Genomic DNA, 26,306 nt, shown 5'->3' on the forward strand with positions numbered 1-26,306 from the left:
GAGGACTCTGGGCACAAGCCACGGCTCGATTGTCTGTACCTGCCACCTGTTCCCCAGCATGAGGATCGCGGCGCAGGGCGCGAGGTGGGCGTAGAGCCATATGTGTTGCATGCCCACGAGGAAGCACTCGTCGACGACGATGGCCTCCTCGTGGGCATAGTCGGCGCGGGTGACTCGGCGAGGGCGCGCACCGCCGACTCGTGCGTGCAGGCGTACCGCCTGCTTGACCTTCTCGCCTTGCTGAGCTTCTGCTCGGTCTCCGCCTTCAGATCGCGAGTGGGCGCCACCCACAGCCACGCCTTGGTGGGGCAGTGGCCGCCCGCGTGGTGTTGACGACTGGTCAGCTCGAGTTGCCGTTTTGGATTTCCCGCAGGACGGTGGTCTTGCCAGCCCCCGGTGGCCCCTCGACCACAGAGAACCTGTCCGCGTGCACGTCCGTGTCCAGCAGGAGGCCTCGGGTGGGCTTCTTTCCTTTCAGCAGGTGCTTCATTTTGGTGCCAAAGGCGCCCGTCGTCGAGCGCTCGCCGAAGGCTTCGGCTGAGGACGTCGGCGGCCTTTCCAGGTTGCCGGCTTGCCGCCCGTGCCCTGTTGCACGTCGGCGGTGCCCTCGAGCACCTGCGTCAACATGCCAAACAGGGCCTTCGACCTCTGCCTGCCTGTAACTGCCTGCTTGGTTGCTCGCAGTAGGGCCCATGCCCCACGACCATGTTCGGGTAGAACGCCTCGGTGTTGCCGAAAGCGACAAAAGCGCCCTTCCGACCGTCCGTGCTCCCCGCTGCTGGTGTGTGTGTGTGTGTGTGTGTGTGTGTGTGTGTGTGTGTGTGTGTGTGTGTGTCCCCGAGTAGGCCGACGGGGCGCGGCTCGTGAGACGACTCCCGGCCGCGAAGGCACGGCTGGCATCCGTGGCGTGGGGCTCGCCTTCGAAAAGTCGGGCATGGCTCTCCCCGCAACTCTATCGCTAACACGCGCGCACCACCGAGACTGTGGTGGGCGCGCTGCGGTCGCACGTCTACCTCCGTCATAGTGCCACGACGTGCGGCCTAGAATTAGCACACGCGCCTCTGCTTGCATACACTCACACATTGGATTGTCATCGCCTGTGAGTGCGAGATTAGGGCTAGCCGCAGGCAGCTAGCCTCTGAGGAGGGCGTCCATAGACACCTCACTAGACCCCACACACGGTCTCGCCCGTGCCTCGCCGGCCGGAGAGATTGCTGGAGGTAGAGCAAGCCTGCTCTAGCCTCGCATGTCACTTCCTGTCGTCTGTTGTGTCGTTGTGCCCTTGTTTGTACTCTTGGCACCGTGGAGTGCTGGGGGGGGCGACAGGGAGGATATGGCCTTGAGTTATGTGTAAGCCGACTCAGGGTGTGTGGCAGCCCGCTGGCTGTGTGTCTTGTGAGCTTGTTTGTGTCTGTGTGTCGCTCGTGCGTGCCGTCATCATCTGTCCAGCGTCCACCCATACCGCGTTGGTGTCCAGTCCGAGCCTGGCTGTTCTTCACCTTTCTACCTACCTACCTACTGTGTGTGTGCACCAAGAAGAGAGTGAGAGAACTCTCTCTCACACACCGCTGCTGGTGAGGGGGCAGACAACCTTGACATCGCCAGAAAAGCGCCTGCCGCCCGTGCCAATGTTGAACGCGTCCACGTCGGGTTGTTTGTTGTAACTATGACCGAGGTGGTTCGTAGGCTCCATTCGCACAGCCGTAAAAAGAAAGGGAGCATTGGGTTTGTACTATTTACAACGAAGGTCGTGTGTGCCTTCGCTTGTTCCTATTAACAACGAAGTCTAGCTCAAAAAGAAACCGCACCTGCTGCGACAAAGGCTGGAACAAGGCGGCGCGAGCATCGGGAGGCGGAGCGAATATGCGTTCCACCGACCGCATTGGCGCGGGCCCGTACGCGCGGCTGGCGGAGACGCCGCGGCGCAAGGCGGGCGCTCTCTCCTACGCCAACACGAAGAACTTGCCCGAGGCTGAGATCCACAGGTGAGCTGCACACACCAAGCCGACGCCGCCTGGCAGAGGAGAGAGGACCCTGGGCAGCCAGCACAGCCACCGAGACCCCACGCAGCACCCGCGCAGCGCAGCGCGCGCCAGTGGCAGCAGCAGCCTCGGCCGCGCCGCCGCCGCCGCCGCCGCCGCCGCCGGCCGCTCACCTCGCGGCACCGCTCTCCGGCATTTAGGCGCGCGGCGCAGCTGATCCAGGACCGGTTCGTGCACGCGGACGCGGTGATGCGCTGCTTCGGCCCCGCCATCCTCTGCCGCTCCGGCGGCGACCCGTCCGACTTTGGCGACGTCAACTTCCCGGAGCTCAACACGCAGTCCAAGTTTCTGGTGCGCAGCGCACACACACAGCGCTCGCTCCGGCTGAGACTGCCTCGCCCCCCGCCCTCCTCCCGCACCCCCACCCCCCTCCCGCACCCCCACCCCCCACCCCCCCCCCTCCCGGCCCCCGCCGCAGGTCCTCGCCGACACCTCCACGCCGCAGCAAGTCTCCCGCTTCGTCGAAAAGTTCTGGGGCCTCGAGAAGCCCGAGATCATCATCTCGGTCACCGGCTCCGCACTCGACTTTGAGCTGCACCCGATCCTGCAGCGCGCCTTCGACAAGGGCCTCACCGCCGCCGCCTCCGCCGCTAACGCGTGGGTGATCACTGGCGGCACGGACACCGGCGTCATGAAGCTGGTCGCCTCCTCCCTCTCCTCCTCCGGCGTCTCAATGCCCATCCTCGGCTGCTCGCCCTTCGGCGCGCCGTTCTGAATCAACTGACACGCGACGAGCGGTGCGTTGAGAACGATAGGCTTCTCGCCCTTCGGGGCGATCAACGAGAGGGAGAAGCTCGAGCGCGTCTACGGCGGAGCGTCCACCATGGTCTCGACCAAGGCGACCAAGGACGGCGCGCCGCTGAACGCGCACCACACGCACTTTTTGCTCGTCGACTCGGGCAAGCACGGCGTCAAGGCGTGCAGAGACACTTCCTAGACACTTCCTAGACACTTTTTGCTCGTCGACTCGGGCAAGCACGGCGTCAAGGCGTGCAGCGACAGAGACCATCCTGCGGGTGTAGCTCTCCACTTAATCGCCATTCCTTCGGAGGCGTGGGGGCGGGAGGGAGACCGGCCTGTGAGTCCCTTGAGCTCTCCGCTGAATCGCCACTCCTCCTGGGCCAAGGCGTGGGGGACAGAGATCAACCTGCGCGTCGCCTTCGAGTCCTTCTACCTCGAGCGAAAGTCGGTGCCGATGGTGCTGCTGGTGGTGCAGGGAGGGCCTGGCACGCTGGCCACCGTCCTCGAGACCGCAAAGAAGGGGTCGCCGATCGTGGTTGTGGCGGACTCTGGCGGCGCCGCAACCGCAATCAAGCAGTACATCGAGGGCGACGGCGAGGGGTCGCTCTCCAACTGGACCTCGCCGCACGGCAAGGTTTGGGGGCCCCCCCCCCCCCCCCCAGCTAGTTCTCTCCGGCTCATGACCCAGCAGCCCTTGAGCCCACTCGTTCCCCAACGGACCTCGCCATATCTCCCCACACCTCCCCCACACCTCCCCCACCCCTCCCCAAAGGTGGAAGACCTCGCCGTCAAGTTCGGGACGGAGAAGCCTCTCGGACAGCTACGAGAGATCCGAAAGCGAGCTCCCATATCTCGCCACATCTCCCCACATCTCCCCACATCTCCCCACATCTCGGACAGCTAAGAGAGATCCGAAAGCGAGCTCCCATATCTCCCCACATCTCCCCACATCTCGGACAGCTACGAGAGATCCGAAAGCGAGCTCCCATATCTCGCCACATCTCCCCACACCTCCCCACATCTCGGACAGCTAAGAGAGATCCGAAAGCGAGCGGCGCAGAGGCGGAGGGGCGGAGGGGCGGAGGAGGCGTTTGCCAGTGTGCGTTGTGTGTTTGGCGCATAGGTGCAACGAGGAGAGCGGCGGCAAGCTCATCACCCTCTTCCAGGTCAATATTAGTTAGTTACTCATCAAAATTAATCTCGAGATTAGTCAATGTTGATGAGCTCATCGCCCTCTTCCAGGTCAACATTAGTTAGTTACTCATCAAAATTAATCTCGAGATTAGTCAATGTTGATGAGCTCATCGCCCTCTTCCAGGTCAACATTAGTTAGTTACTCATCAAATAATCTCGAGATCAGTCAATGTTGATGAGCTCATCGCCCTCTTCCAGGTCAACATTAGTTAGTTACTCATCAAAATTAATCTCGAGATCAGTCAATGTTGATGAGCTCATCGCCCTCTTCCAGGTCAACATTAGTTAGTTACTCATCAAAATTAATCTCGAGATTAGTCAATGTTGATGAGCTCATCGCCCTCTTCCAGGTGAACAACGATGGGGTGCTCGAGGCGACCGAGGACATGTCCAACGTCCTCCTGCAGGCGAGAGGGGGGGAGAGGGGGAGAGGGGGGGGGGAGAGGGGGTGATGGCGGCCAAGCGGCGAGTGTCAGACTCGTCCCCGCTGTTCCCCCGCAGGCGATCGTGCGGCTGTGGGTGGCGGGAGGAGGCGACTCGGCCGGCCGCATCACGCCGCCGGACCGACCCGGCACGCCCTCGAGCCTCGCCCAGCCAGCCTTGGCGCTGCAGGAGTCGAACGCATCACTGTCGAGCCAGTCCATGGCTTCGCCCGAGTCGTCAGCGCTCGGGATAGCGCCCGAGTCGTCAACGCTCGGGACAGCGGCGGACCCGCTGCAGCATGCGCAGCGGCGGCGGCGGATGCGCGCGATCCAGCTCGCGGTAAAGTGGAACCGGCCTCTCGTGGTGGAGGAGATCTTCAGCGAAGCAGCACCGCCCGAAGGGGGCAGGGCAGTCGTGAGTCAGCGGACTCGGACACGCGTAGGCGATCTTCAAGGAGCAGCACAACCCGAAGGGCGAGTTCACAAAGTCGCACCAGCTGGCGCTGCAGCACGCGCGCGAGTTGGCCTCCTCGAGACCTCGCGAGCTCACGCGAGATTGGACGAGATCAGGCGCTGCAGTACGCGCTCGAGCTGCGCCGCTACGACGTGATCCGGCTGCTCATGGGCTACCAGGGGTTCTCGCTGCAGTTCGTCAACTTGTGCAAGCTCTACTTGGTGCACGAGCGACGGGCCCGACAGCGACCCATCAATAGTAGTGAATGAATTGGTTGACGAGTTAGGTGCCGAACGACGGGTTCCTCGACAGCGACGAGAAGCTGCAGAAGGAGCTTCTCACCAACCAGGGCCGGATCCGAGACACGACGCACTCGCGCCGCCCTACCTTCCCTCCAAAGTACCGAATCCGGTGTGGGTTCAGTCCCGTGGGTGGTATGGGACTAGGCACTCGCCTCGCCGCTCGTACGAGTGCTTCCAGGCCTTCAAACTGGAGCACTCTCCCATCGCCGTAGTTGGTGCTCACTAATGCCGTCCGAGGTGTGTCCAGGACGTGATTGGCATCTGGCTCAAGAACATCGACAAGGCGGAGGGGCGGCCCGGCGTGCTCTCGCTCTCCGCCTTCGCCGAGACCGCGCCGCACTTCGCGCACCTCTTCACGTGGTCTGTTTTTCTGGGCGAGTACTCGATTGCAGACCTCTTTTGGCGCGAGTGCGACGACCCCGCACGCGTCGCTCTGCTGGGCTCGCACCAGTGCCTGCTGATTGGGAACAAGATGGCGCGAGCTATGGAGAGATCTGGGGAGATCTGGGGAGACACCAGTGCCTGCTGATTGGGAACAAGATGGCGCGAGCTATGGAGAGATCTGGGGAGATCTGGGGAGACACCAGTGCCTGCTGATTGGGAACAAGATGGCGACACTTCCTAGACACTCCCTAGAAACTTCCTAGACAGTACCTAGACAGTACCTGCTGATGCATCCCCTAGGTGACCTCGAAGTCCAGGCTCGAGGAGCAAGCGGAGCGGTACGCGCAGATGGTGCGGTGGACGGCATTGTGCAATGAATACGCAATGACGACGGAGCTGTGAATGGATCAGGTACGAGCAGGTGGCTGTCGACGTCATCAACGCCGCAGACTCCCAGACGGACGCCTTTGCGGTGCTGGAGCACAAGGCGGGCCATCTCCCCCCATCTCCCCCCATCTCTCCCCACACCTCCCCACACCTCCCCACACCTCCCCACACCTCCCCACACCTCCCCATATGTCCCCACACCTCGCCTGCTGGACCACACGGAGATCCGCCCCTCGCTGCTCGCCTTGGTGAACCAGCTGGTTAACGAGGCGTGGGCACTGAACAGGAGGGTCGCTTCTCGCTGCTCGACTTGGCGCTGCAGCTGGAGATGAAGCGCTTCCTCGCGCACCGGCACTGCCAGGCGTTGCTCGGCCTGTAGCAGCAGCAACAACAACAATGCTAGCGTCAGTAGTAATGGTGACACGGACCGGCACTGCCAGGCGCTGCTCGATCGGATGATCTCCCCACATCTCCTCATATGTCCCCACATCTCCCCAAGGCGCTGCTCGACCGGATGTGGAACGGGAGGCACGCCGGCTCGTCAGTCGAGCTTCCAGAGAACATCTCGATGACGGCGCTGCTGTGGCGGGCCACGATGCCGCTGACGAACCCGCACTACACAGCAAAGGCGCGCTCGCTCTACCAGAAGAAGACGCAGGACGAGGCGTCGAAGAAGGCGAACGCGTGCCTCGAGGGCGGAGATATGGGGAGATGAGGGGACATATGGGGAGATATGGGGAGATGTGCCTCGAGGGCGGAGATGTGGGGAGATGTGGGGAGATGTGGGGAGATGTGGGGAGATGTGGGGAGAGTCCGTGCGCGAGGGGCTCGTCAGTGGATGGAGTCGTTAGGCGCGTGCTGGGAGATGTGGGGAGATATGGGGAGATATGGGGGGGTTTGAGTGAGGTGGTGGAGTCATTAGGCGCGGGCCGGGCTCAAGGTGGATCGGGTGCTTAATGAATAACTATTACTAATGGTTGATTAATCATTAATTAGGCGCGGGCAGGGCTCAAGGTGGAGCGGATGCTTGCGATCGCAAAGGACGCGATGCGAGCCGCGCGCGTCGAGGCGATATAGTTTTATCCGAGATAGCCGAGATACAGCCGAGATATAGCCGAGATATAGCCGAGATATAGCCGAGATATAGCCGAGATGCGAGCCGCGCGCGTCGAGGCGATATAGTTTTATGCGAGATAGCCGAGATACAGCCGAGATATAGCCGAGATATAGCCGAGATATAGCCGAGATATAGCCGAAATGCGAGCCGCGCGCGTCGCGGCGGCGAGCGCCCGATTGGCGCGGCGGCGACCGTCCACAGTTGGACCTGTGCCTGTACCTGTGGTGTGGCTTGAGGCCCGGATCCGGCACACAGGCGACGCACGCGATGGCCGCGGAGCACGCCGACTTGAACGAGTCGTCGGTGGTGCGGCGGAAGAGGTTCACAGACTATGCCGAAAAGCAGCGGAACCACTTCACTAAGTTCAAGGCGCGCGCACGCGGCGGCGTCGGCGCGAAGCTGGCCCAGGCGGCCGAGGCGGCAAAGAAGGGCTGAATTAGTGATTCGTTATTGATCATTAGTAATAATTAACAGGCGGCCGACTCGGCGAAGAAGGGCTTCTACCAGGCCCCGCCGGTCGTCCTCGCGCTCAGTTGCTGATTAGCTCGTCATTCGCCAGGAGTAGTGTTAACAGGTCCCGTCCGTGATCTTTGTGCTCCGATTCTTCATGCACTGCCTCTTCCTCGTCCTCTACACGTCCTCTCGCATGCCGGCATCTCCCGGCTGTGAATGGCGTCTCTTCACACTTCGCGGCTGTGAACAGGTACGTCCTCTCCTACGTCGACATCTCCAAGATCCCCGAGTCGTACCCCGCGCTCTCCGACGCTGAGAAGGCTCTTCCGCTGCCTCTGGCCACCACCACCACCTCATTCACAGCTAAGAACTCGTTAATGAGTGAAGGTGTTCCACCTCTGGTCTCCCCATATCTCCCCACATCTCCCCACATCTCCCCACATCTCCCCACATCTCCCCATAATTCGAAGGTGTTCCACCTCTGGTCGCTCTCCATCGTGCTCGACGATGTCGCCAGTGCGATCGACGCCGACCAGACCGAGGCCACGCCGCCGATCGAGACTTGGGCCCCGACTCATTGACTTGGCTCAGTGGAGGCGGGCCAGCTCTTCTAGGCCACGCCGCCCATCAAGATCCTCCGCAACGTGCTGATGGTCGTCGGAGTCTGTGCGCGCCTCGAGACCGCCACCAGGCACGCGCCGGTGCTGTGCAGGACATGTCCGGGACGTGTCCAGGACGCCTCTGTGGCATGTCCCTCAGGCACGCGCCGGTGCTGTACTCGATGTACCAGATCCTCCTTTCGTTCAACGTGGTCTTCATCGCCTTCGCGCTGATCGAGTGCCGCTCGCCCCCGAAGCCTCTAGCTGTGAGGTGCGTCTCTTCACGCCGTCTCTTTGAGCAGGTACCGCTTATAAAACTTTGATTTCTTTTTCTATTATTATTTATTATTATTAAACAGCCGTCTCTTTGAGCAGGTACCGCTCGTACTCGAAGCCGATCGGGGTGCTGTACATCGTCATCCAACGAATGATGCAGGACCTGGTCATCTTCATGGAGGTGTGTTCCTCGAAATCTAAATTAGCTAATTGTCTGAATGCACTCATTCATAAGTCATCTTCATGGAGGTGTTCCTCTACATCGTCGTCGGCTTCATGCTCGCCTTCTACGGCCTCTACTCGGGCGCGACGCCGAACGAAGGCGCAGCCGCCGACGCCGACGCCGCCGCCGATGCCTTCGCCCCCGCCGACCTCGCGGACAGCTACGGCGGCACGTACGGCGGCGAGCAGCTGCAGCGGGGTGCGAGGCGGGCGCTGCGCACCGGCGCCTCGCACCCCGCTGCAGAAGGGGTGGAGGACCAGGTCAGCGAGCTGTGGGAGGCGGCCCTTCCCCCCATATCTCCCCAGATCTCCCCATATCTCGCCAGGTCAGCGAGCTGTGGGAGGCGGCGTTCTCGCAGGAGACCGCCGAGAAGCTGGACGCGCACCTCGAGCCAACCTCGGCGCCGAGGAAGGGGAAGAGGACGCTCAACTAGTGATAGTGGCTAGTCATCGGCGAGTGTCACCACTCCAGGCGCTGATGAAGCCGATGTGGGCGGTGTACGGCGCTTTCGAGCTGGAGGAGCTGGGGAACGCGCCGATTGGCGTGGCGCGCTGAGACGGGGAGACTTGCGTCCTCTTCTCGCCAGCTCACACAACAGTGAGTTGTTCGTTGCCACGTCGTCAGGCGCCGCTGATGTGGATCTACGTCCTCCTCTCGTCGGTGGTGCTCGTCAATCTGCTGGTGGCCATGTTCTCCGACACGTACACAAAGGTGGTGGAGCAGGCCGAAAAGGAGTTTCGCTACCAGCGCTACCAGCGCATGTATTCTGCGCAGAATGTGTGGGACCCGATCCCGCCCCCCTTCTCGCTGCCGATCAACGCGCTCAAGCTCTTCCGCGCCGCGATGCGCGTCCTGCTCGCCCCCTTCCGCACGGGCGCGGCGGCTACGGCTCGTGGGGCAGCCATCGCCGACCCGCTGCACCGTGGCGCCGACGGAGGCAGCAGCTGATGAGCTCTAGCCGACGGTCGACTAGGCGTCAATCGTCGACCCGTCGCGGTTCTCGGCTGGAGGCACGGGCAACGCCGCCGACCTAGCGGGCGGGCGCAGCAAGCCGACTCCTCCTCCCCCAACCCCTCCTCCACAAGGGTTCGCGGTTGGTTGAACTAGGCGGGCGCAGCAAGCCCCCGGCGCAGTCGAAGCGGTTGCAGCTCAAGTACCTCGAGCATGTCGAGGCGGAGGAGGCGCAGACGGTCGAGTACAAGACGACCGAGGTGCAGGGAGCGATGAACCAGATCCACGCCACGCAAGGCGCGCAGTTCATCCTGCTTCGCGACCTGATCAAGGACGTCACCGAGTCGGCCGCCGGTTAGTGTGGGTGTAGTCGTTACGAAGGGGTGCTCATGACTGAATAGGACGTCAAGGAGTCGGTCCAGAGTCTCAAGCGGGAGGTCGACGAGATCAAGCGGGCGCAGCCCGCCCCGGTCGACGAGATCAAGCGGGCGCAGCCCGCCCCGAAGCCCCCCCCCTCGCTGCGCCAGCCCGTCGCCTACGCCGCCTCCGCCACCGCCGCCGCCGCCAGCACAGTCGCCACGGCGGCCCGCGGCGGCGGCGGTTCTCGAGACCAGCTACCCGCCCCCGCCAGCCCGTACGCCGCTCCTCCGCGCAACGCAAAGAAGCTCATGCCCGGCGTCAAGGCCTTTCGCGATCGCATGTCCCCGCGGCCGCGTAGGGGCGGGGAGGAGCAGCAGCCGCCGCCGCCGCAGCCGCCGCCGCCGCAGCAGCCGCCGCCGCCGCCACCAGCGCAGCCGCCGCCGCAGGGGCCAACGGTGCCTCGCACCTGAGCGCCCTCGGATGTGGCACGACATCATTGCCGGCGGCCAACGCAGGGCTGAGGTCGCCGCGTGGAAGGAACTCCTGTGGAAGGGGGCTTCTTGACCGTTGCTAACGCGGGAGTTACGGAGGAGGCTGCGGCCAGGGGCAAGTCCGAGCTCGCCGACCCGACGGCCTCGCGATGGGCGGCCGCGGCGAGGATGGCAACCCCCAGCCATCACCCATCTCGCGTCTACCTGCACCTATTTCTGTTGTTCGGGGTTGCGCTTCTAGCATGTACGATGTAGGGGTTGCGCTTGTGGAGTTTCGCCCTCAAGTCTTCAGAGATGTGATCTTCGAAGATTGTATGATTATCGCTTCCTCGTCCAGACTCTTATCTCGTCCATGTCTGGTTCTGTTGAAACTATTTATGATAAAACTTTAGAGTTTAGTAACGTTGAGGCTCGCGTCCAACGGAGCTCCGTGTTGCTCCCAGCGGAGTCCCCCGCGCTTCCTGCGGCCATGGCCGATGATACTAGTATGAGAGGTCATCTGCCTACCGCGAGCGCGACTCAACTCGCCGACGTCGTCCGATGATTGTGCCTCAAAGTCAGCCTCCGGAGGCTATCGTGGGGTCGAGCCGGCAGTAGCCGTGACATGTGGTTCCACCACCCCTCGTAGGCTTTGCCTCTGACCGCCACCATTCCCAGGCTGCCTAATGGGATGGAAAGGAAGGCTGGGCGAGCGTATAGAAGCGTGCTCGACCTCGTCGTGGCATCTGTACGGCAGCGCTGGTAGGCGCGATGAGCGTCGTGCCAGCTGACCCAAGACGGGTCGCAGGCGTCGTACCGAGCGTGTCGAGACCGTGTCCTGATGTGATCTGCACGGGTGAGTCACGTCGGCGTCAAAGGAGCGACGTGCGACCTGTCAGAGCTTGATCTCCGATCTCAGCGGCGTCGAGTCGTCTCCGGCGCGCGACAAAGGTACGTCCCCAGGACGCGCAGAGGCAGCTGCGATCCAGCCGAGTGGACGGGCGCACACCGCGCCACCTGCTGTGTGCAACCGTCCACTCGGGATCGCAGCTGCTACCTGCTGTGTGCAACCGTCCACTCGGCGGGATCGCAGCTGCCTCTGGAAGGCACGGAGATGTACCTTTCTGCGCAAATGGTCAAATCAAGGTTTGTAACGCGAGCTGTGCCACAGTGAAATGGAACTAGCCTGAGCCTCTGTGCGTCTCTCTTTTTTTTATACCGAAAGGAGGGCTACACGAGGCCCTCTACGCTGGGGTGCCGGCGCCCTACTGGGCATTTTAGGCGTTAGGTTAGGTAGGAAGGTGAAGAACAGCCCGGCTCGGTCTAGGGTAGCGAACGAAACTCAGCACCCCCCCCTCTGTCGCCTCGTCTTTTTGTGCCGAACAGCGAGATCTCGGCCCGCCGTTCTCCGCTCGCGCCGGCCGCCCATGCGCTCGCGGGGGCTGCCCGACGGGGCAGGCCTCGTGCTGATTGGACCCAGGTATACCGGCTAGTGTTGGAGCTCTCAGTGTGGGCGTGTTGTACTAGTGATGCTGCACTAGGCGGCCCGTTTTTAGCAAAAAGCAGATACCACATCGCGTGTGGTCATCGAAAAACCGCATGTTCGCCCGTCTGTGGGACCTCTTTGTACGGCTCCAAAAATCGCTCCTTAACGACGACTACGCGGGGACCGGCGGTCGATCTGCGCCTTCTCAGCGGTGGAGGGGATGTGGGCAGTACGTGCGGACCGCCGGCGCGTGGTACTGCGATGGTTTGACGAGTGCGACTCCCAGCGTCGACTTTGCGACCCCACGGAGCCTCTGCTGCTCCGGGCGCGGGAGGGGGGTCGAACTTCCAGAGTCGCGGTGCTCCTCAAATACCGCTCAAACGCCCACGATGTTGTGGAGGGGACATATGCTGATGATCCTGGCCCGATTGGTTCGCTCAGAAAGCTTCTGTGGGTGGTCGTTAAGGCTCGCTCCCCACACAACAGCCCGGAGTTTGGGTACCCTAGATCGGACTGGACAGAGGGACACCAACGCGGTATGGGTGGCCGCGGGACAGATGATGACGACAGCGCACACGCACGAGCGACACACAGACACAAACAGGCTCACAAGACACACAGCCAGCTGGCTGCCACAAACCTGGTTTGTGGACCTCCCGCACCTTACCCTTACAGGCCACCATAAGGGACCCCGTTGTCCGTTTGACACCAGACTTTTTTTGAGTTGGAGGTGATAATTAAACGGATTGCACTGTCCCAAAGAACTGATTTGGCCAAAGTACAGGTTTCGATCCGGGCCACCGCAAATTTTGATCAGCAAATTTCGAGGGGCGGCCGCAAATTTTGAGGTAGATTTTGATTGTCAAAATGTGTCCGTCTTGGCACAGGATAGAGCATATAGGCGGCGAACACCCAGGTAGTGCGCAGGGACATCGCGCGACTCTGCCCGCTCGCTCGACCCTTTTGCCGCGAGAGGGCGCCGGCCGCGTGTAAGGAGGTGGCTGGCGCCCTGAGGCGGCAATTGGTGGCGTGGGGAGTGCGGAGAACGCTACTGGCGGCGCGACAGGGCCTCTCTCGGTTGCGTGTGCCGCCCATCGGCACGCGGGTGCGCAGACATCGCGACTCTGCCCGCTCGCTCGACCCTTTTGCCGCGAGAGGGCGCCGGCCGCGTGTAAGAGGTGGCTGGCGCCCTGAGGCGGCAATTGGTGGCGTGGGGAGTGCGGAGAACGCTACTGGCGGCGCGACAGGGCCTCTCTCGGTTGCGTGTGCCGCCCATCGGCACGCGGGTGCGCAGACATCGCGACTCTGCCCGCTCGCTCGACCCTTTTGCCGCGAGAGGGCGCCGGCCGCGTGTAAGAAGTGGCTGGCGGCCTGGCGCCCTGAGGCGGCATTTGGTGGGGTCAGCGTGCGGTGCTGAGTCTTACTCGTCGGCGCTGGGGCCAGATCCCAGCGCAGAACCCTGCAACGCTGGCATATACAGACACAACCAGACAACCCTGACCCAACCCTAACCCTAACCCTAACCCTAACCCTAACCCTCTAACCCTAATAACCCTAACCTAACCCACCCCCCAACTCCACACCGCAAATTTGAAAGATCTTGATGAAAATCAGGCCCGACTGCAAATTTCTTCAAAATTTTCGCAGGCGCTCCGCGCCTGCAGATTTTGAAATAAATTCGACAAAATTGGTACCTGGCCCAAGAACTGATTCATTCATTTCACCCTCACATAGTTACAATACCTCAAAGTTGAAAACCTCCAAAATAGGCCGTCAGGACTCTGTCAGGACTCCGTCAGGACTCTGTCAGGACTCTGTCAGGACTCCGCCAGGACAACCACTGTCCGCCCGCTGTGAATAGAGCCCTTAGCTAGAGAGTAGGGAGGGGTGTACAGTCGAGTTACTCCCGAGGGCAGGGACGGCCCTCCACTGAGGGAAAGGGCGCACGGGGACGGTATCGACCCAGCCACGCAGCTCTTTCCTCGTGTACAGCCAACGAGTTTGCTGGTCCACAGGCAGGCCAGGCCGTGAGCGTGGGCCGGTCAGGCCTGATCCTGCGGTGAGCACTGGAGGGCTATGCGGCTCGCTCCGTCAGCCGACTTGCGCTGTCGAGCGGTCGAGCGCTTCGGGTTGGACCCGCGGGAGGGTCCCTGCGCGGCTGACATGGCCAGCCAAGCCGTGTGCGCTGCCGTGGGTGCTGTCGTGGGTGCTGCTGTGGGCGCTGCCGTGGGCGCTGCCTCGGTCAGCAGTCGGTGGCAAATCGGGGGCGCGCGGGTCATGGACGTCGTGGCCGAGCTTTGCTGCCTTCTTGCACGTTGCCGGCTGTAACGTTGCCTGCACAATGGCCGCGCCTCTTGCTTGTGCGCTTTTCATGGTCGAGCCGAGTGGCGCGAGAGGCAGGGTGATTTCTTTTGTCTGTAAGGACTCTAAGTTTCTGTCAGGACTCTCAAGTTTCTGTCAGGACTCTCAAGTTTGCTTGTCAGGACTCTCAAGTTTACGTCAGGACTGCCCCATCAGGACGATTCCGCAGAGGGCGGCACGGGTCGAAAGGGGGGCTGGGCGTCTATCATTCACTGCTGGGGGGGAGGGGAGGGTTGCAGTGAAGGAAGCTGGAAGGTGGAAGTCTCGTCAAAGGCACTTGTGAGTACTGTGAAGACTGTGCGTCGTCAGGACTCCGCCAGGACTCTGTCAGGACTCTGTCAGGACTCTGTCAGGACTCTGTCAGGACTCTGTCAGGACTGTCAGGACAGGTGCGGGAGGTCCACAAACCAGGTTCTAGGGTACGATACTTCCGGGCAGGTGTGCGGGGAGCGAACCTTAACGGCCGCCCAGAAGCTTTCTGCGCGAACCAATCGGGCCAGGATCATCAGCATATGTCCCCTCCACAACATCGGGGGCGTTTGAGCGGTATTTGAGGAGCACCGCGACTCTGAAGTTCGGCCGGGTCGTGGTCTGCAGACCCCCCCCCCCCGGAGCAGCAGAGGCTCCGTGGGGTCGAAAAGTCGACGCTGGGAGTCGCACTCGTCAAGCCATCGCAGCACCACGCGGTCCGCACGTACCGACCACATCCCCTCCACCGCTGAGATCCTCCTCTCCCCCCCCACACATCCTGAGCGAACTTCCCTAGTCACCCGCGGCCGGACTCCATCCGGCACGCGTCGCTGGGCGCTCAGAGCCGCGTCCCCTGCTCGCCACCCCGACGCCCAAGTGCGCCCGAGCGAACGACAGGCGGCACGCGAAGACTGGTTGCAATCCCGCCGACCGCGAGGCCGCGGGATGATGCGTGCGTGGTCTTGTAGTGGGTCTCGGAAGCTCTCCTCTCGGGCTAGGAGCCAGCCCCTCTCCCTTGCCCCCGGAACACTGTGTCCGAGTCGAGGCGTGTGCTTGCTGGTCGACGGCCGCGCGCGGTTGGCATTGTGACGAGGGTTGCGCGCGGCCGCGGCGCGCCCGCCATGGTTCGGCGCGGCGCGCCTACCAGCGGCAGTTGTCGAGGCACGGGAACGCTTACCCGGGGTCATCCTCTGAGCCTGGTCGTCGGCGCCGCGATGCCACGGCGGCGCATTCGACGTTGTCGGCGCGCTGCCCCGCGTTGAGCCCCGCCGCTCGTAGCGACGGCCGCAGGTTGGCCCGGTGCAGCGCGCCCTGGCCGCAGACTGAAGAACGGCCACGAGGGGTGTGTATGTGCGGTGCGGGGTGTGAGGGGGCAGCGTCTTTGTGTGTGCGCGCGCGCGCCGCTTCCAAAGAGCGGGGCCCGTAGTGGGACCTACGCCGCGCCGGGAAAGTGGCGCGCCCCGTACGGAGAGTTGTTTTTCATGGCCTCCCACCGCATCGGCGCCCGCCTCTCGGGCCTCTCGCCGGAGCAGCTGCTCGTAATCATCAAGGAGCAGGGTCCCTCACGCTCGCAGCTGTGCGCCATCATCGAGGCGCAGGCGGGCGCGAGCGACGCCGCGCTGCGCGTGGCGGAGGAGCACGCCGCACGGCTCGTGGAGCAGCCCGAGTGGGTGCTCTCCGAGGTCCTCCTCTCGCCGGACCTCGCCCCGCACATCCTCGCCCAGCTGCCGATCAAGGCGCACGCCGTCAAGGGGACGTGCCGCGCGTGGCGCCGCGGCTGGAAGGAGACGCTGAAGAGGCGTGAGAAGCCGCGCTTGGTCGTGTTCGGCGGCCGCGATGAGTTTGTCAACGACTGCTCGCTTGAGCGGTACGACCTGTCATCAAATGAGTGGGGGGAGGAGGCTGTGGCGCCGATGCTGACGGCACGCGCCGATGCCGGCATGGCGGTGCTCGACGGCAAGCTGTACGCTGTTGGCGGGCATGGTCACGACGACTGGCTCAGCTCGGTGGAGCGGTACGATCCGGCGGCGAACGCGTGGGAGGCGGTGGCGCCGATGGCGACGGCGCGGGAGGGTCGTGCCGTGGCGGTGCTCGACGGCAAGTTGTATGATGTGGGCGGGGACGGCGACGGCGGCGGCACCCTCAGCTCAGTGGAGCGGTACGACCCGGCGACGAACGCGTGGGAGGCGGTGGCACCGATGGCAACAGGGCGGTATGATCACGCCGTCGCGGTGCTCGACGGCAAGCTGTACGCTGTGGGCGGCCACAACAACCGTGGCTGCCTCAGCTCGGTCGAGCGGTACGACCCGGCGCTGAATGCGTGGGAGGCGGTGGCGCCGATGGCGGTCGAGCGGATTGCTCACGCCGTGGCGGCGCTCGACGGCAAGCTGTACGCTGTGGGAGGCCACAACTCCGACCTCCTCAGCTCGGTGGAGCGGTACGAACCGGCGACGAACGCGTGGGAGGCGGTGGCGCCGATGGCGGCGTATCGCTCAATCCTCGGAGCTGCGGCGCTCGATGGCAAGCTGTACGCTGTGGGCGGCTTGAACGACGACGACGAGTACCTCAGCTCGGTGGAGCGGTACGACCCCGCGACGAACGCATGGGAGGCGGTGGCGCCGTTGACGACCGCACGATCTGTTCATGGCATCACCGTGGCGTAGGGTTCTCTGGAGGGAGAGGAAGAAAGGACTTTCCTTTCCTTCGCCAGTGTGCCGGAGGGAGCCAGAGGGAGCCGTTGACCACCGCACGATCGTGCTGTTGTGATTTCTTGGTGCAATACTAGACACTAGCTGCATGCCAGCCTGATCGCGTCACGTATGCACAAAGACGGCTCAATCCGGACGCCAACACGCTGTGAATTGCGCCGGCGGGAGGATGTATGAATCGCAGAGCCCAGTGGAGAAGTTTACCTTACCTTACCTTACCTGCCCAGTCGGAGAGTGCCGGCTGATGCGGCACGGGCTGCGCGTGGTGCACCATGCACGCGTGCACGTAGCACAGCGGGCTTAGCAGGTGGGTGCGCCACGCCAGCTCGACGGCGAAGCTCGCCGGCGCGCCCTCGCCGCGCCCTCGGCGAGCAGGGCCGCGTACTCGCGCACGACGGTCTGCAGCTCGGCGTCGGTGGCCGTTTCGAGCAGCGGCAGCGCCCGCTCGAAGAAGGCGAACTGCGCGCGTGGTTCTTACGAACTTCTCCCATCCCTCCCTTGGGTCCTCTGTTTCTTTCTTTTTTTCTCCCATCCCTCGTTTGGTGTGTCTGTTTTCTTTCTTTCTTTGCATCCCGAGGGTTACTGACTGCTGAGAGGGTTATTTTTCAGACGAAGGCGGGAAAAAGTCTTTTGCGCCTTTGGATCCCTGCCGCTCCCATTCACACCTTCCGGAAAACCTCCGTGTGCTGGGCAGTGGGTGGACGGACGCACGACCGACTCCAAGGTAGCGACATGCTGCTGCCGCTGTACAATTCGCCAAAGACGAAGGTGCGAATGAGTGACCCGACGTCGGAGCGGATACGCTTGATCGATGGCACGCTGCCGCTCTACAACGCTACGAGGGCCACCTCTCCTTGGCCCGGCTGCTTGAAGCTCCTGTGCTTTGGCTCTCTCGCGTTGGTGCGCCTCCCTTTGCCAACCACGTCCACCCTGCGTCACTCGCCGTACATGTTGCCCATCGCAGCCCCGGTGCAATGTGGGACTGATAGGGACTGATTCTCGCCCCCTTGCCCCCCCCCCCCTCCCCCTCACCTCCACATTCAAAAACCGCCACCACCCCATGCGTGCGGTTGCATTGCAAGGGCCACCCCTCGCCTTGCCTACACGGTGTAGGGGGGGCATTGACATGGCGTTCACCCCTCCTACCCACCAACGACGCGACGTAGGTAATTCTGTTTGGGTACGTGAGCGGTGGCACCGTGCCCTCGGCGTCTATACCCTCTCGGCTAAACTCGCCTTGGAGACAACGCGTCGTCGGAGCAGCAGGTGCGACCCATACCCCGCAGCCGCTGCGCTTGTGAGCGTCGGCCGCACCCGGACCACCTCGCGCTCCTCCTCGACAGCCTCCCATCCCACTTATGCTGCACGCCGCCTTGCGCCTTCCACCCGACACCGTCACGCCCAGGCGCCGGCTCGGGCCAACCGAGCATACCGAGCCCTGCGGCGGAAGACGCGCTGCACCCTCCCAAGGGAGTGGCAGCGAGGGCGCCGGCAAAGGCCCCTCGCCCCCCAGCACGCTCTGCGCGTCTCTCGTTGGTCGCTGACAACAAACTGCCCGTTTGCTTTAGGCACCGATGCGGAATCTGGAGGCTGCGGCCTCCGCGCCGACCGCAGGGCAGCGCAACCGCACGATGAGAGCGAGGCGCACATCGACGACTCCATCCAGGACAAGAATCTGTCGTGCTCCCTCTGGGCCGCGGCGGGCGAGTGCACGCGGAATCCAAAGTGCGCTCCCGGCTCACCCCTCGACTCGACCGCGCCCCTGCGGGCTCACCCGCCGCCTTTTGGTGCAGGTACATGAAGGACCAGTGCGCGAGGTCGTGCGCGAAATACATGGCGGAGCTTCGCGCGATGCCCGATTCATGATAGACGGCCGCCCGAGGCTAGGACAGACTGACGCCCTCAGGCGCATACCGTTCTCGGTCTGTTCGGTGGCTGTGCAGAGAGGCGTTCTCTCTCACACCACTCCGCCTCCTCCAACTCTCAGGGTTATGCAGCGCGCGGGCCCGCTCAGTTGGTTTTATCTCTTCTCTTGTTTGTTACGCCACGGTAAAGAATCGGCTCGTGTCAAAGCGGGGTTGGCATGGACTCCACACGTCGTCGTCGACACCGAGTCTCGTTCGCGCGCGCCCGGACTCGGCGACGTCGGCGCGCGGTGGGCCGCGCGGTGCCCCGCGCGCTGGCCTGCGAACCCCCCACCCATGGCCTCTGACTCCCATGGGCGCCGTGCCCCGTCCGCCGCGCGTCCCGTACAGCACGCGTGCTGCTGTCAGCTCCCCGCTACTCTGAGTTACCTATATTGTATATACCGCTTCACCGCCAAAACCGGGGGGTGGCGCGCGCGCGCGCAGACGTGGCCACGTCGCACGTGTGCCCGCGGCGCCGCAGCGGGGGGCGGGGGCCGTTGTTTTACTTAACTTGACGCGACATCTGATCAACACAACCCTGCGGCGGTCGGAGCCACCTCCGTCTATTTGCAAAAGTTGTAAGCGGCGACGCCGGCCAGCGTTACGGCGCAGCCGACGGCGCTCGACGCGGAGACGCGGTTGCCGAAGATGAGGAGGGAGACGAGGATCGAGAGGACGACCTGTGTCCACCGCTGCGCGTGTGAAGAGGCGTTGCAAAGGAGGAGAGAGGCACGGGGCGGGGGAGAGGGGACGCGGAGGGCGGGCGGCCTTGACGTTGCCCAGGACCTGCAGCATCACCGCGGAGGTGTGCTTGGTCACGAGGAAGTTGGCGAGGTTGAGGAAGAAGGAGACGAGGCCGGAGAGCAGGACCAGGCCCCACAGGCGGGGGGCGCCCGGCCCCGACAGCTGCGGGTCGTAGTAGGCCTGGTACTCTACCAGCGACGAGTACAGGCCGAGCGGCAGCAGCGACTCGCGCGACATGTGGTACAGGAGCAGCATCGCGTCGAGGCGCTCCTCGGGCGCAGTCAGCAGCCGCCCCTGCAGGATCGACTTGACCCCTCGGAGCAGGGTGGAGGCGACGACCGCGGTGAAGCCGAGCATATGAAAGTTGAGCTCGCCGACTGTGCACATCATCACGCCGCCGCACATCGGCACGATCGCCGAATACTGCGCGAGGGAGTATCGCTTGCCGACCATCGCGCCCATCAGCAGCATCGTGAAGAACGGCGACGCCGCAGACACCATCTGCGCGAACGACACGTAGATGTACCGCAGCGCGATGTTGCCGAGCGCGACCGAAGCGCAGAAGGCGAGGGCGAGCGTGCGGACCTTGGCCACGGTGCCGACTGGCGTTGGCCGCGGGTCTGCGGGAGGCAGGATGGTGACCAGGCAGACGGCGGAGAGGAGCCAGCAGCAGAGCATGTGCACCGCAGTCAGCACCACCGGGTAAGAGAAGCCGTGGTGCTTGAGGATCCAGCCGTTGAGGTTGCCGATGGCGATGTTGAGCAAGAACCAAGAGACGACACTCGCGGCCGTGGTCCTCAGGTCACCGCTCATGCCGTGACGCTGGCACGGTGAGTAGGTGGGGGCGGCACCCGGAGAGAGAGTGTGCGTGTGTGTGTGTGTGTAGCCGCGCAACGAGAGCGGAAGAAACACGGGCCGTGGCGAAGAGTGGCTCGGACTGGCACAGAATAGAGAATTCGCCGACTGGTCGGCGCCGGCAGCTTGGAGTGCTGGCCCCGCCTTGGCGCGATGGAGGCCCCCGCCGTGGTGATCGACAACGGCACCGGCTACTGCAAGATGGGCTACGCCGGCAACTGCGAGCCAAACTTTATTATTCCGTCGGTCATCGCGACCAAGGAGCCGAAGCAGGCGCGCAAGGACTGGCACGGCGTCGAGGACATGGACTTCTGGATCGGCGACGAGGCTCTCTCGCGCGCGGGTGAGTACACCGTCAACTACCCCATCCGCCACGGCATCGTCGAGAACTGGGACGCGATGGAGCGGTACTGGCAGCGCTGCATGTTCAAGTACCTGCGGTGCGACCCCGAGGAGCACAACTTCCTGCTCACCGAGCCGCCGATGAACACGCCCGAGAACCGCGAGCTCACCGCGGAGATCATGTTCGAGACGTACAACGTGAAGGGCCTCTACATCGCCGTTCAGGCGCGCTCGCCCTCGCCGCGCCGTGCCGAGGAAGTGTCTCGGAAGTGTCTCGGAAGTGTCTAGGCGGTGCTCGCGCTCGCCGCGTCGTGGACGTCGAAGCAGGTGGTCGCCCGCACGCTCACCGGCACAGTCGTCGACGCGGGCGACGGAGTGACGCATGTGATCCCCGTCTCGGACGGGTCCGTCAGCGGCCGTGCGTCATCCTCGACTTCGGAGGCGTCCCTTCTTGAGTCCTGGTCTGTTGGGCAGGTATGTCATCGGGTCGTGCATCAAGCACATCCCCCTCGCCGGCCGCGACATCACGAACTTCATCCAGCTGCTGATGCGCGAGCGGGAGAGCGGCATGCCGGCGTGTCCGCGACGCGTCCACGACACGTCCAAGACACGCCCGTGTAGGCGCGAGCGGGAGAGCGGCATGCCGGCCGACGAAGCGATGGAGATTGCGCGTCGTGTCAAGGAGCCAATGCTTGCACCTGCCCGGCCATGGCCAGGACACAGTCCACGGCATGTCCGAGACATGTCGCATAGGAGCAATACTGCTACGTCTGCCCGGACATGGCCAAGGAGCGCCAGAAGTTTGACGAGGCTCTGCTGGGTGAGTGTCGCGGCGCAGGCTCACCGAGGGCGAGTGAGACGTAGGAGTTCAAGAAGTATGACGAGGACCCGAGGCGGTGGGTGCGCGAGACCGCCGGCAACACGAAGAAGGGCATCGCATGGAAGGCAGCACTCCTCCAGACTGCTATCAAGAAGCGTACGACCACCCTGCAGCACAAGGAGCCCGGGGGGAGAGGAGGGCGTGGCCCACGAGAGCGCGGCCCCCGGTTTAGTTTGAGAGTGACACAGACAGGTCGACGTGGCGGACACTTCCCTGTTACATCCTCGACACTGCCTGACACTTCCTAGACACTTCCTAGACACTTCCTAGACACTTCCTAAGACACTTCCTAGGACACTTCCTAAGACACTCCCTAAGACACTTCCTAGACACTTCCTAGACACTTCCAAAGACACTTCCTAAGACACTTCCTAAGACACTTCCTAAGACACTTCCTAAGACACTTCCTAAGACACTTCCTAGGACACTTCCTAAGACACTCCCTAAGACACTCCCTAGACACTTCCTAGACACTTCCTAAGACACTTCCTAAGACACTTCTAAGACACTTCCTAGGTGGACGTTGCGTACGAGCGGTTCCTCGGCCCGGAGATCTTCTTCAACCCAGAGATCTGCAACCCGGACTACACCACGCCGCTGCCGAACGTGATCGACGCGACCATCCAGGCCTCGCCGATCGACTGCCGGCGGGGGCTGTACAAGAATGTCGTCCTATCGGGCGGGCGCGACGACACTCAAGACCCCTTGGGGCGGACATGCCCACGACACGTCCGGGACATGTCCGGGACATGTCCGCAGGTCGACGATGTTCAAGGACTTTGGGCGGCGGCTGCAGCGCGACATCAAGCGGCGCGAGATAGCGGAGATCTAGCCGAGATCTAGCCGAGATCTAGCTGCAGCGCGGCATCAAGACCGGTGGGCTGAGGCTGTGTACCTCGGCTCTATCTAGGCTCTATCTCGGCTCTATCTCGGCTCTATCTCGGCTCTATCTCGGCTCTATCTCGGCTATATCTCGCTAGGTGCGTTGACGAGCGGTCGAGAAAAGCGGAGCAGCTGTCTAACGGCCGCATCAAGCCCACGCCGACCGACGTGAACGTCATCTCGCACCACATGCAGCGCTTCGCCGTCTGGTCCGAGATTTGGGGAGATACGGGGAGATACGGGGAGATAATGGGAGATATGCAGCGCTTCGCCGTCTGGGCTGGCGCCCCCCCCACCCACCGAAGCCAGGCGCCGTTCACAGCGGCAGCCGCGTGAGCAGGTTTGGCGGCTCGATGCTCGCCTCGACGCCCGAGTTCCACAACGTGGTGCACACGCGGCAGCAGTACGAGGAGTATGGGCCTTCGATCTGCCGGCGAGATGCGATCGAGATCCAGCCTCAGCAGGGCTCCCCCCCCCCCCCCCCTTGCGCGCGCACCCACCCCGCCCCGCCCGCGCGCCCACCCCGCCCCGCCCCGCCCCCCGCCCCCGGCAGGCACAACCCTGTCTTCTCGGCCATCACGATGTAGCGCCCCCGCGGCCACGGAGATGGCGGAGGCGCAGAGTCCTGGAAGAAAGGCGCGCAGACAGGGGGGCGTAGCTGTCGCCGTGCCACCACGCCGATTGGAGCAAGTACAGGGTTGCGACGCGTTTTCACGTTCGGGCGCCCCTCTGCCGGCGCCTCTTCTTTTGATGTACAAGAGTGTTTGTTGTTCATTCCTTTCGACTTTTGTGTTTGAACGCGTTCGCAAAAGAAGCGTGTTACTCTGTGTGGGATTTGCAGTCCTCTCGATGCAGTCAGCAGCCTCGCGTTGGTATACGTAAAGCCGTACGTCAGAGTACACGCACGACGCAGTGTTTGAATGCCGTGGGGCTCCTGCCCGTGTCCCGGGCGTGGAGATGCGAGGGGCGCCCCCCCCTTGCCCCACCACTTTGTGTGTGTGGAGACGTTTACCTTACGTTACCTTACACGCAGTGCATGGTGGGGTTTTGGTCACTCTCACTGGCGCGAAGTCGCGCACCCCGCGCGCGGTGAACACAGACACCAACACGGGTGTGACCGACGCCCCCGCCGCCTCCTGTACACACCATACGGCGAGGCATTGGCCCCCCAGACAGGCTCTTTGAGAACCTGCTCTGCTCCCCCTTCGCTCACTGCCTCAGCCCCCATGTCTCGACCTTCTTGGGCAGCAGCTGGTTCGACAGGTCCTCTCCGTGGCCTAGGCAGCCGTATTCGCCCTCGCCCCAGGCAAAGAGAGCGCCGTTGGCGGTGATGGTGAGGCTGTGGTCGGCTCCAGCCGACACAGCGACGACGCGCCGCCCAGCGAAGGCCTCGATCTTCTTCGGCAGCAGCTGGTTCTGCTGGTCGCCGTGGCCCAGCCTGCCGCCGGTTCCTGCGCCCCAGCTCCAAACGGCGCCGTCGGCGGTGAGGGCGAGGCTGTGCTTGCTTCCACCCGAAACAGCGACGACGCGCCGCCCCGCCAAGGTCTCGATCTTCTTCGGCAGCAGCTGCATCTGCCAGTCGCCGTGGCCCAGCTGGCCAGAGTACGTAGCCCATGCCCCAGCTCCAGACGCTGCCGTCGGCGGTGAGGGCGAGGCTGTGCGCGACTCCAGCCGAGACAGCGACGACGCGCCGCCCAGCCAAGGCCTCGATCTTCTTCGGTAGCGGCTGGTCCTGCTCGTCGCCGTGGCCAAGCTTGCCGTATTCTCCGTCGCCCCAGCTCCAGGCGGCGCCGTCGGCGGTGAGGGCGAGGTTGTGGCCACCTCCAGCCGACACGCTCACGGCGCGCTCGTCACCCAGCGTTGACGGAAGGCGGGTCGGCGTGTTGAGCCACGTCACGCCCTCGCCGTGGCCGATAAGGCCTGGAAATTCCTCCTCCTCGTCCTCCTGCTCCTCCTCGCCCTCCGTTGCCGCTGACCCACACGACGAGAGCCGCCCCTCTCCCTCGCCGTCGATGAAGACGCTGTGATAGCTGGGTGTGCTTCTTGTACATCTTAGCGCTAAGCCCCGCCCGGCCCTGGATGTGCGGTTACTGACACTGCACTCCAAGAGTGCTCCAAGACCAAGTGCAGAAAAGAAAACGGATGTGGTTTATTGCGAGAAAAGGAGAGAGAGAAAAAAAGGAGAGAGAACGACGAGAGACGAGAGTGGGAAGAGCGCGAGGTGGCATGAAGGTCGCTGCGAGAATTGACGAGAAACTGCGAAGAGAGATAGGAAGAGGTAGACGCCCGAGGGTGGGCGAGGGCTAGCACCACCACACTCCTCGCCGCTAGAAGGGGCTAGAAGGGCGACCTCGTTCCGGCGCAGTAGACGGCCCCGATGGCGGCGATCACGTTCGGGTGCTCTCGGTCCTAATGCCATGCATTCGTCACTCAGCAGTGACCGGGGAACAACGAGCCGAGTGGCAGCTGGGCTGGTCGGTGACTCTCCCCCTTGCCGTCGGCGTGGGGTAGCCGCCAGCCGCTCTCGGACAATCTCGGGCAATCTCGGGCCACCTCGTCATTGACGTGGTAGTTGACGACCACGTCAGCATCCCACGCCTCGTCCTCCCCCATCGGCCCGGTGCAGAGCTGGAGCAGCGAGCAGAGTCCGGACTGCCTCGCGCCCAGCTGGAAGGTGCACTCCTCCGCCTGTTCACACCCACGCGCAGTGTGAAACCCTGCCTCGCCCCATGCAGCTGGAAGGCGCAGCCACGCGCCTCTATGATATCCACCGCGGTGTGGAAGCCGTCCGAGCCTGTAGTCAGACATGCATTGCACGTTGAGAACGACTTGACGGTTAGGGCTGCCGGGCAGAGGCCGTCGCTGCCCAGAGATGTACACGCGTGCAGCAGCTGGGTGAGCATCGCAGCAGTCACCTGCCACCATCGGCCTCCCTCAAGCCATGCAACGCCACAGCGAACAGGCTATCGCGGCCGCCCATCGTGTCATCGGCTCCAGCTGCAGTGTCGAACTACTCAGCGTTGCATTTGTCACCTCGAGATTCTGCTCTCGGATCTCGTCCCACACCTCTGCCACCGTCTCGGGCTCCTCGCCTGCTCACAGTCGCAACCCTTGAGCGGCGCCTCTCCGCACCTCCGCCACCGTCGCGGCCTCCTCGCCCAATCTCGACCAATCTCGACAAGCGGCGATCTCGGCCGGATCTCGGGTGCTGTATCTCGGCGGCATCTCGGCTATCTCTCGCCCAGCCGCTCGACCAACAGCTCGCCGAGCGTCTTCTCTCGCCGGTCCGGCCTCCGTTTCCTCCTCCCCCCCTCCTCTCCCTCGGTCCCCTCGGGGTGGTCGAGCGCGTCGATCACCTGCATACACGCTGCGGCTATGAGTAGCGCCGCTCGCACCTCACAGCGCGCCGGTGGCCGCCTAACCGCGTCAAAGGCGGCCTGCACCTCCAGGAAGGAGGCGGGCGAGGCTGCCTCCCCCTCCTCGTCCAGGAAGCCTGAAGCAACAGATGTGAGTCGGCTCTCCCCTCCTCCAGGAACCGTGAGAGAGAGAGAGAGACGCAAGGCACAGCCGCGGGGTCTATCCACGTCTCGGCTCATCCCGGCTCCATCCCTCACCCGTCTGCTCGTCTCGCACCACTGCTCTGTTGACCGCGCCTAACAAATGGCCATCGGCAGGTATAGTCATGAGCAACCGGTCGCCGGCGGGCTGCTGCTCTGTTGGAAGCGCCTGTCGCCACGGCCCGGTTTGCCTTTCGGGCGGCGCCTGCTCACCAAGCAACGTGGTCAATGATCAAGCA

The 26,306-nt window shown here is 63.4% G+C and overlaps 5 protein-coding genes across 5 annotated transcripts; 4 read left to right on the plus strand and 1 right to left on the minus strand.

Annotated features, from left to right (window-relative positions):
• Positions 1–1,905: 1,905 nt before the first annotated feature.
• On the plus strand, positions 1,906–6,641 carry EMIHUDRAFT_457924 (hypothetical protein; the record flags this gene model as incomplete). The annotated part of the gene is made up of 17 exons (XM_005776073.1): positions 1,906–1,985; positions 2,183–2,333; positions 2,461–2,728; positions 2,798–2,958; positions 3,169–3,417; positions 3,556–3,620; positions 3,907–3,949; positions 4,328–4,384; positions 4,479–4,814; positions 4,970–5,074; positions 5,140–5,222; positions 5,300–5,333; positions 5,403–5,630; positions 5,840–5,877; positions 5,951–6,026; positions 6,213–6,287; positions 6,426–6,641. Exons 2-17 carry the CDS (start codon positions 2,232–2,234, stop codon positions 6,639–6,641), a joined length of 2,136 nt encoding a protein of 711 aa, XP_005776130.1. The 5' UTR covers positions 1,906–1,985; positions 2,183–2,231.
• Positions 6,642–11,802: 5,161 nt separating this feature from the next.
• Positions 11,803–12,546, plus strand: EMIHUDRAFT_239280 (hypothetical protein; the record flags this gene model as incomplete). The annotated part of the gene is made up of 4 exons (XM_005776074.1): positions 11,803–11,855; positions 11,932–12,072; positions 12,303–12,359; positions 12,537–12,546. The coding sequence occupies 4 exons, from the start codon at positions 11,803–11,805 to the stop codon at positions 12,544–12,546; spliced, it is 261 nt and encodes an 86-aa protein (XP_005776131.1).
• A 3,127-nt stretch (positions 12,547–15,673) lies between these two features.
• EMIHUDRAFT_239282 (hypothetical protein) lies at positions 15,674–18,766 on the plus strand (the record flags this gene model as incomplete). The annotated part of the gene is made up of 7 exons (XM_005776075.1): positions 15,674–16,009; positions 17,276–17,402; positions 17,478–17,525; positions 17,625–17,800; positions 18,067–18,091; positions 18,469–18,625; positions 18,694–18,766. The coding sequence occupies 7 exons, from the start codon at positions 15,674–15,676 to the stop codon at positions 18,764–18,766; spliced, it is 942 nt and encodes a 313-aa protein (XP_005776132.1).
• A 604-nt stretch (positions 18,767–19,370) lies between these two features.
• Positions 19,371–20,364, minus strand: EMIHUDRAFT_74327 (hypothetical protein; the record flags this gene model as incomplete). The annotated part of the gene is made up of 2 exons (XM_005776076.1): positions 19,371–19,499; positions 19,582–20,364. The coding sequence occupies 2 exons, from the start codon at positions 20,362–20,364 to the stop codon at positions 19,371–19,373; spliced, it is 912 nt and encodes a 303-aa protein (XP_005776133.1).
• Positions 20,365–20,559: 195 nt separating this feature from the next.
• Positions 20,560–23,310, plus strand: ARP3 (actin-related protein 3; the record flags this gene model as incomplete). The annotated part of the gene is made up of 11 exons (XM_005776077.1): positions 20,560–20,967; positions 21,037–21,152; positions 21,223–21,324; positions 21,370–21,424; positions 21,502–21,537; positions 21,613–21,693; positions 22,145–22,311; positions 22,388–22,438; positions 22,609–22,719; positions 22,851–22,943; positions 23,064–23,310. 11 exons carry the CDS (start codon positions 20,560–20,562, stop codon positions 23,095–23,097), a joined length of 1,254 nt encoding a protein of 417 aa, XP_005776134.1. The 3' UTR covers positions 23,098–23,310.
• Positions 23,311–26,306: the final 2,996 nt, after the last annotated feature.

This window comes from Emiliania huxleyi (genome assembly GCF_000372725.1).
Source record: "Emiliania huxleyi CCMP1516 unplaced genomic scaffold EMIHUscaffold_285, whole genome shotgun sequence".
Lineage (NCBI taxonomy): Eukaryota > Haptophyta > Isochrysidales > Noelaerhabdaceae > Emiliania > Emiliania huxleyi.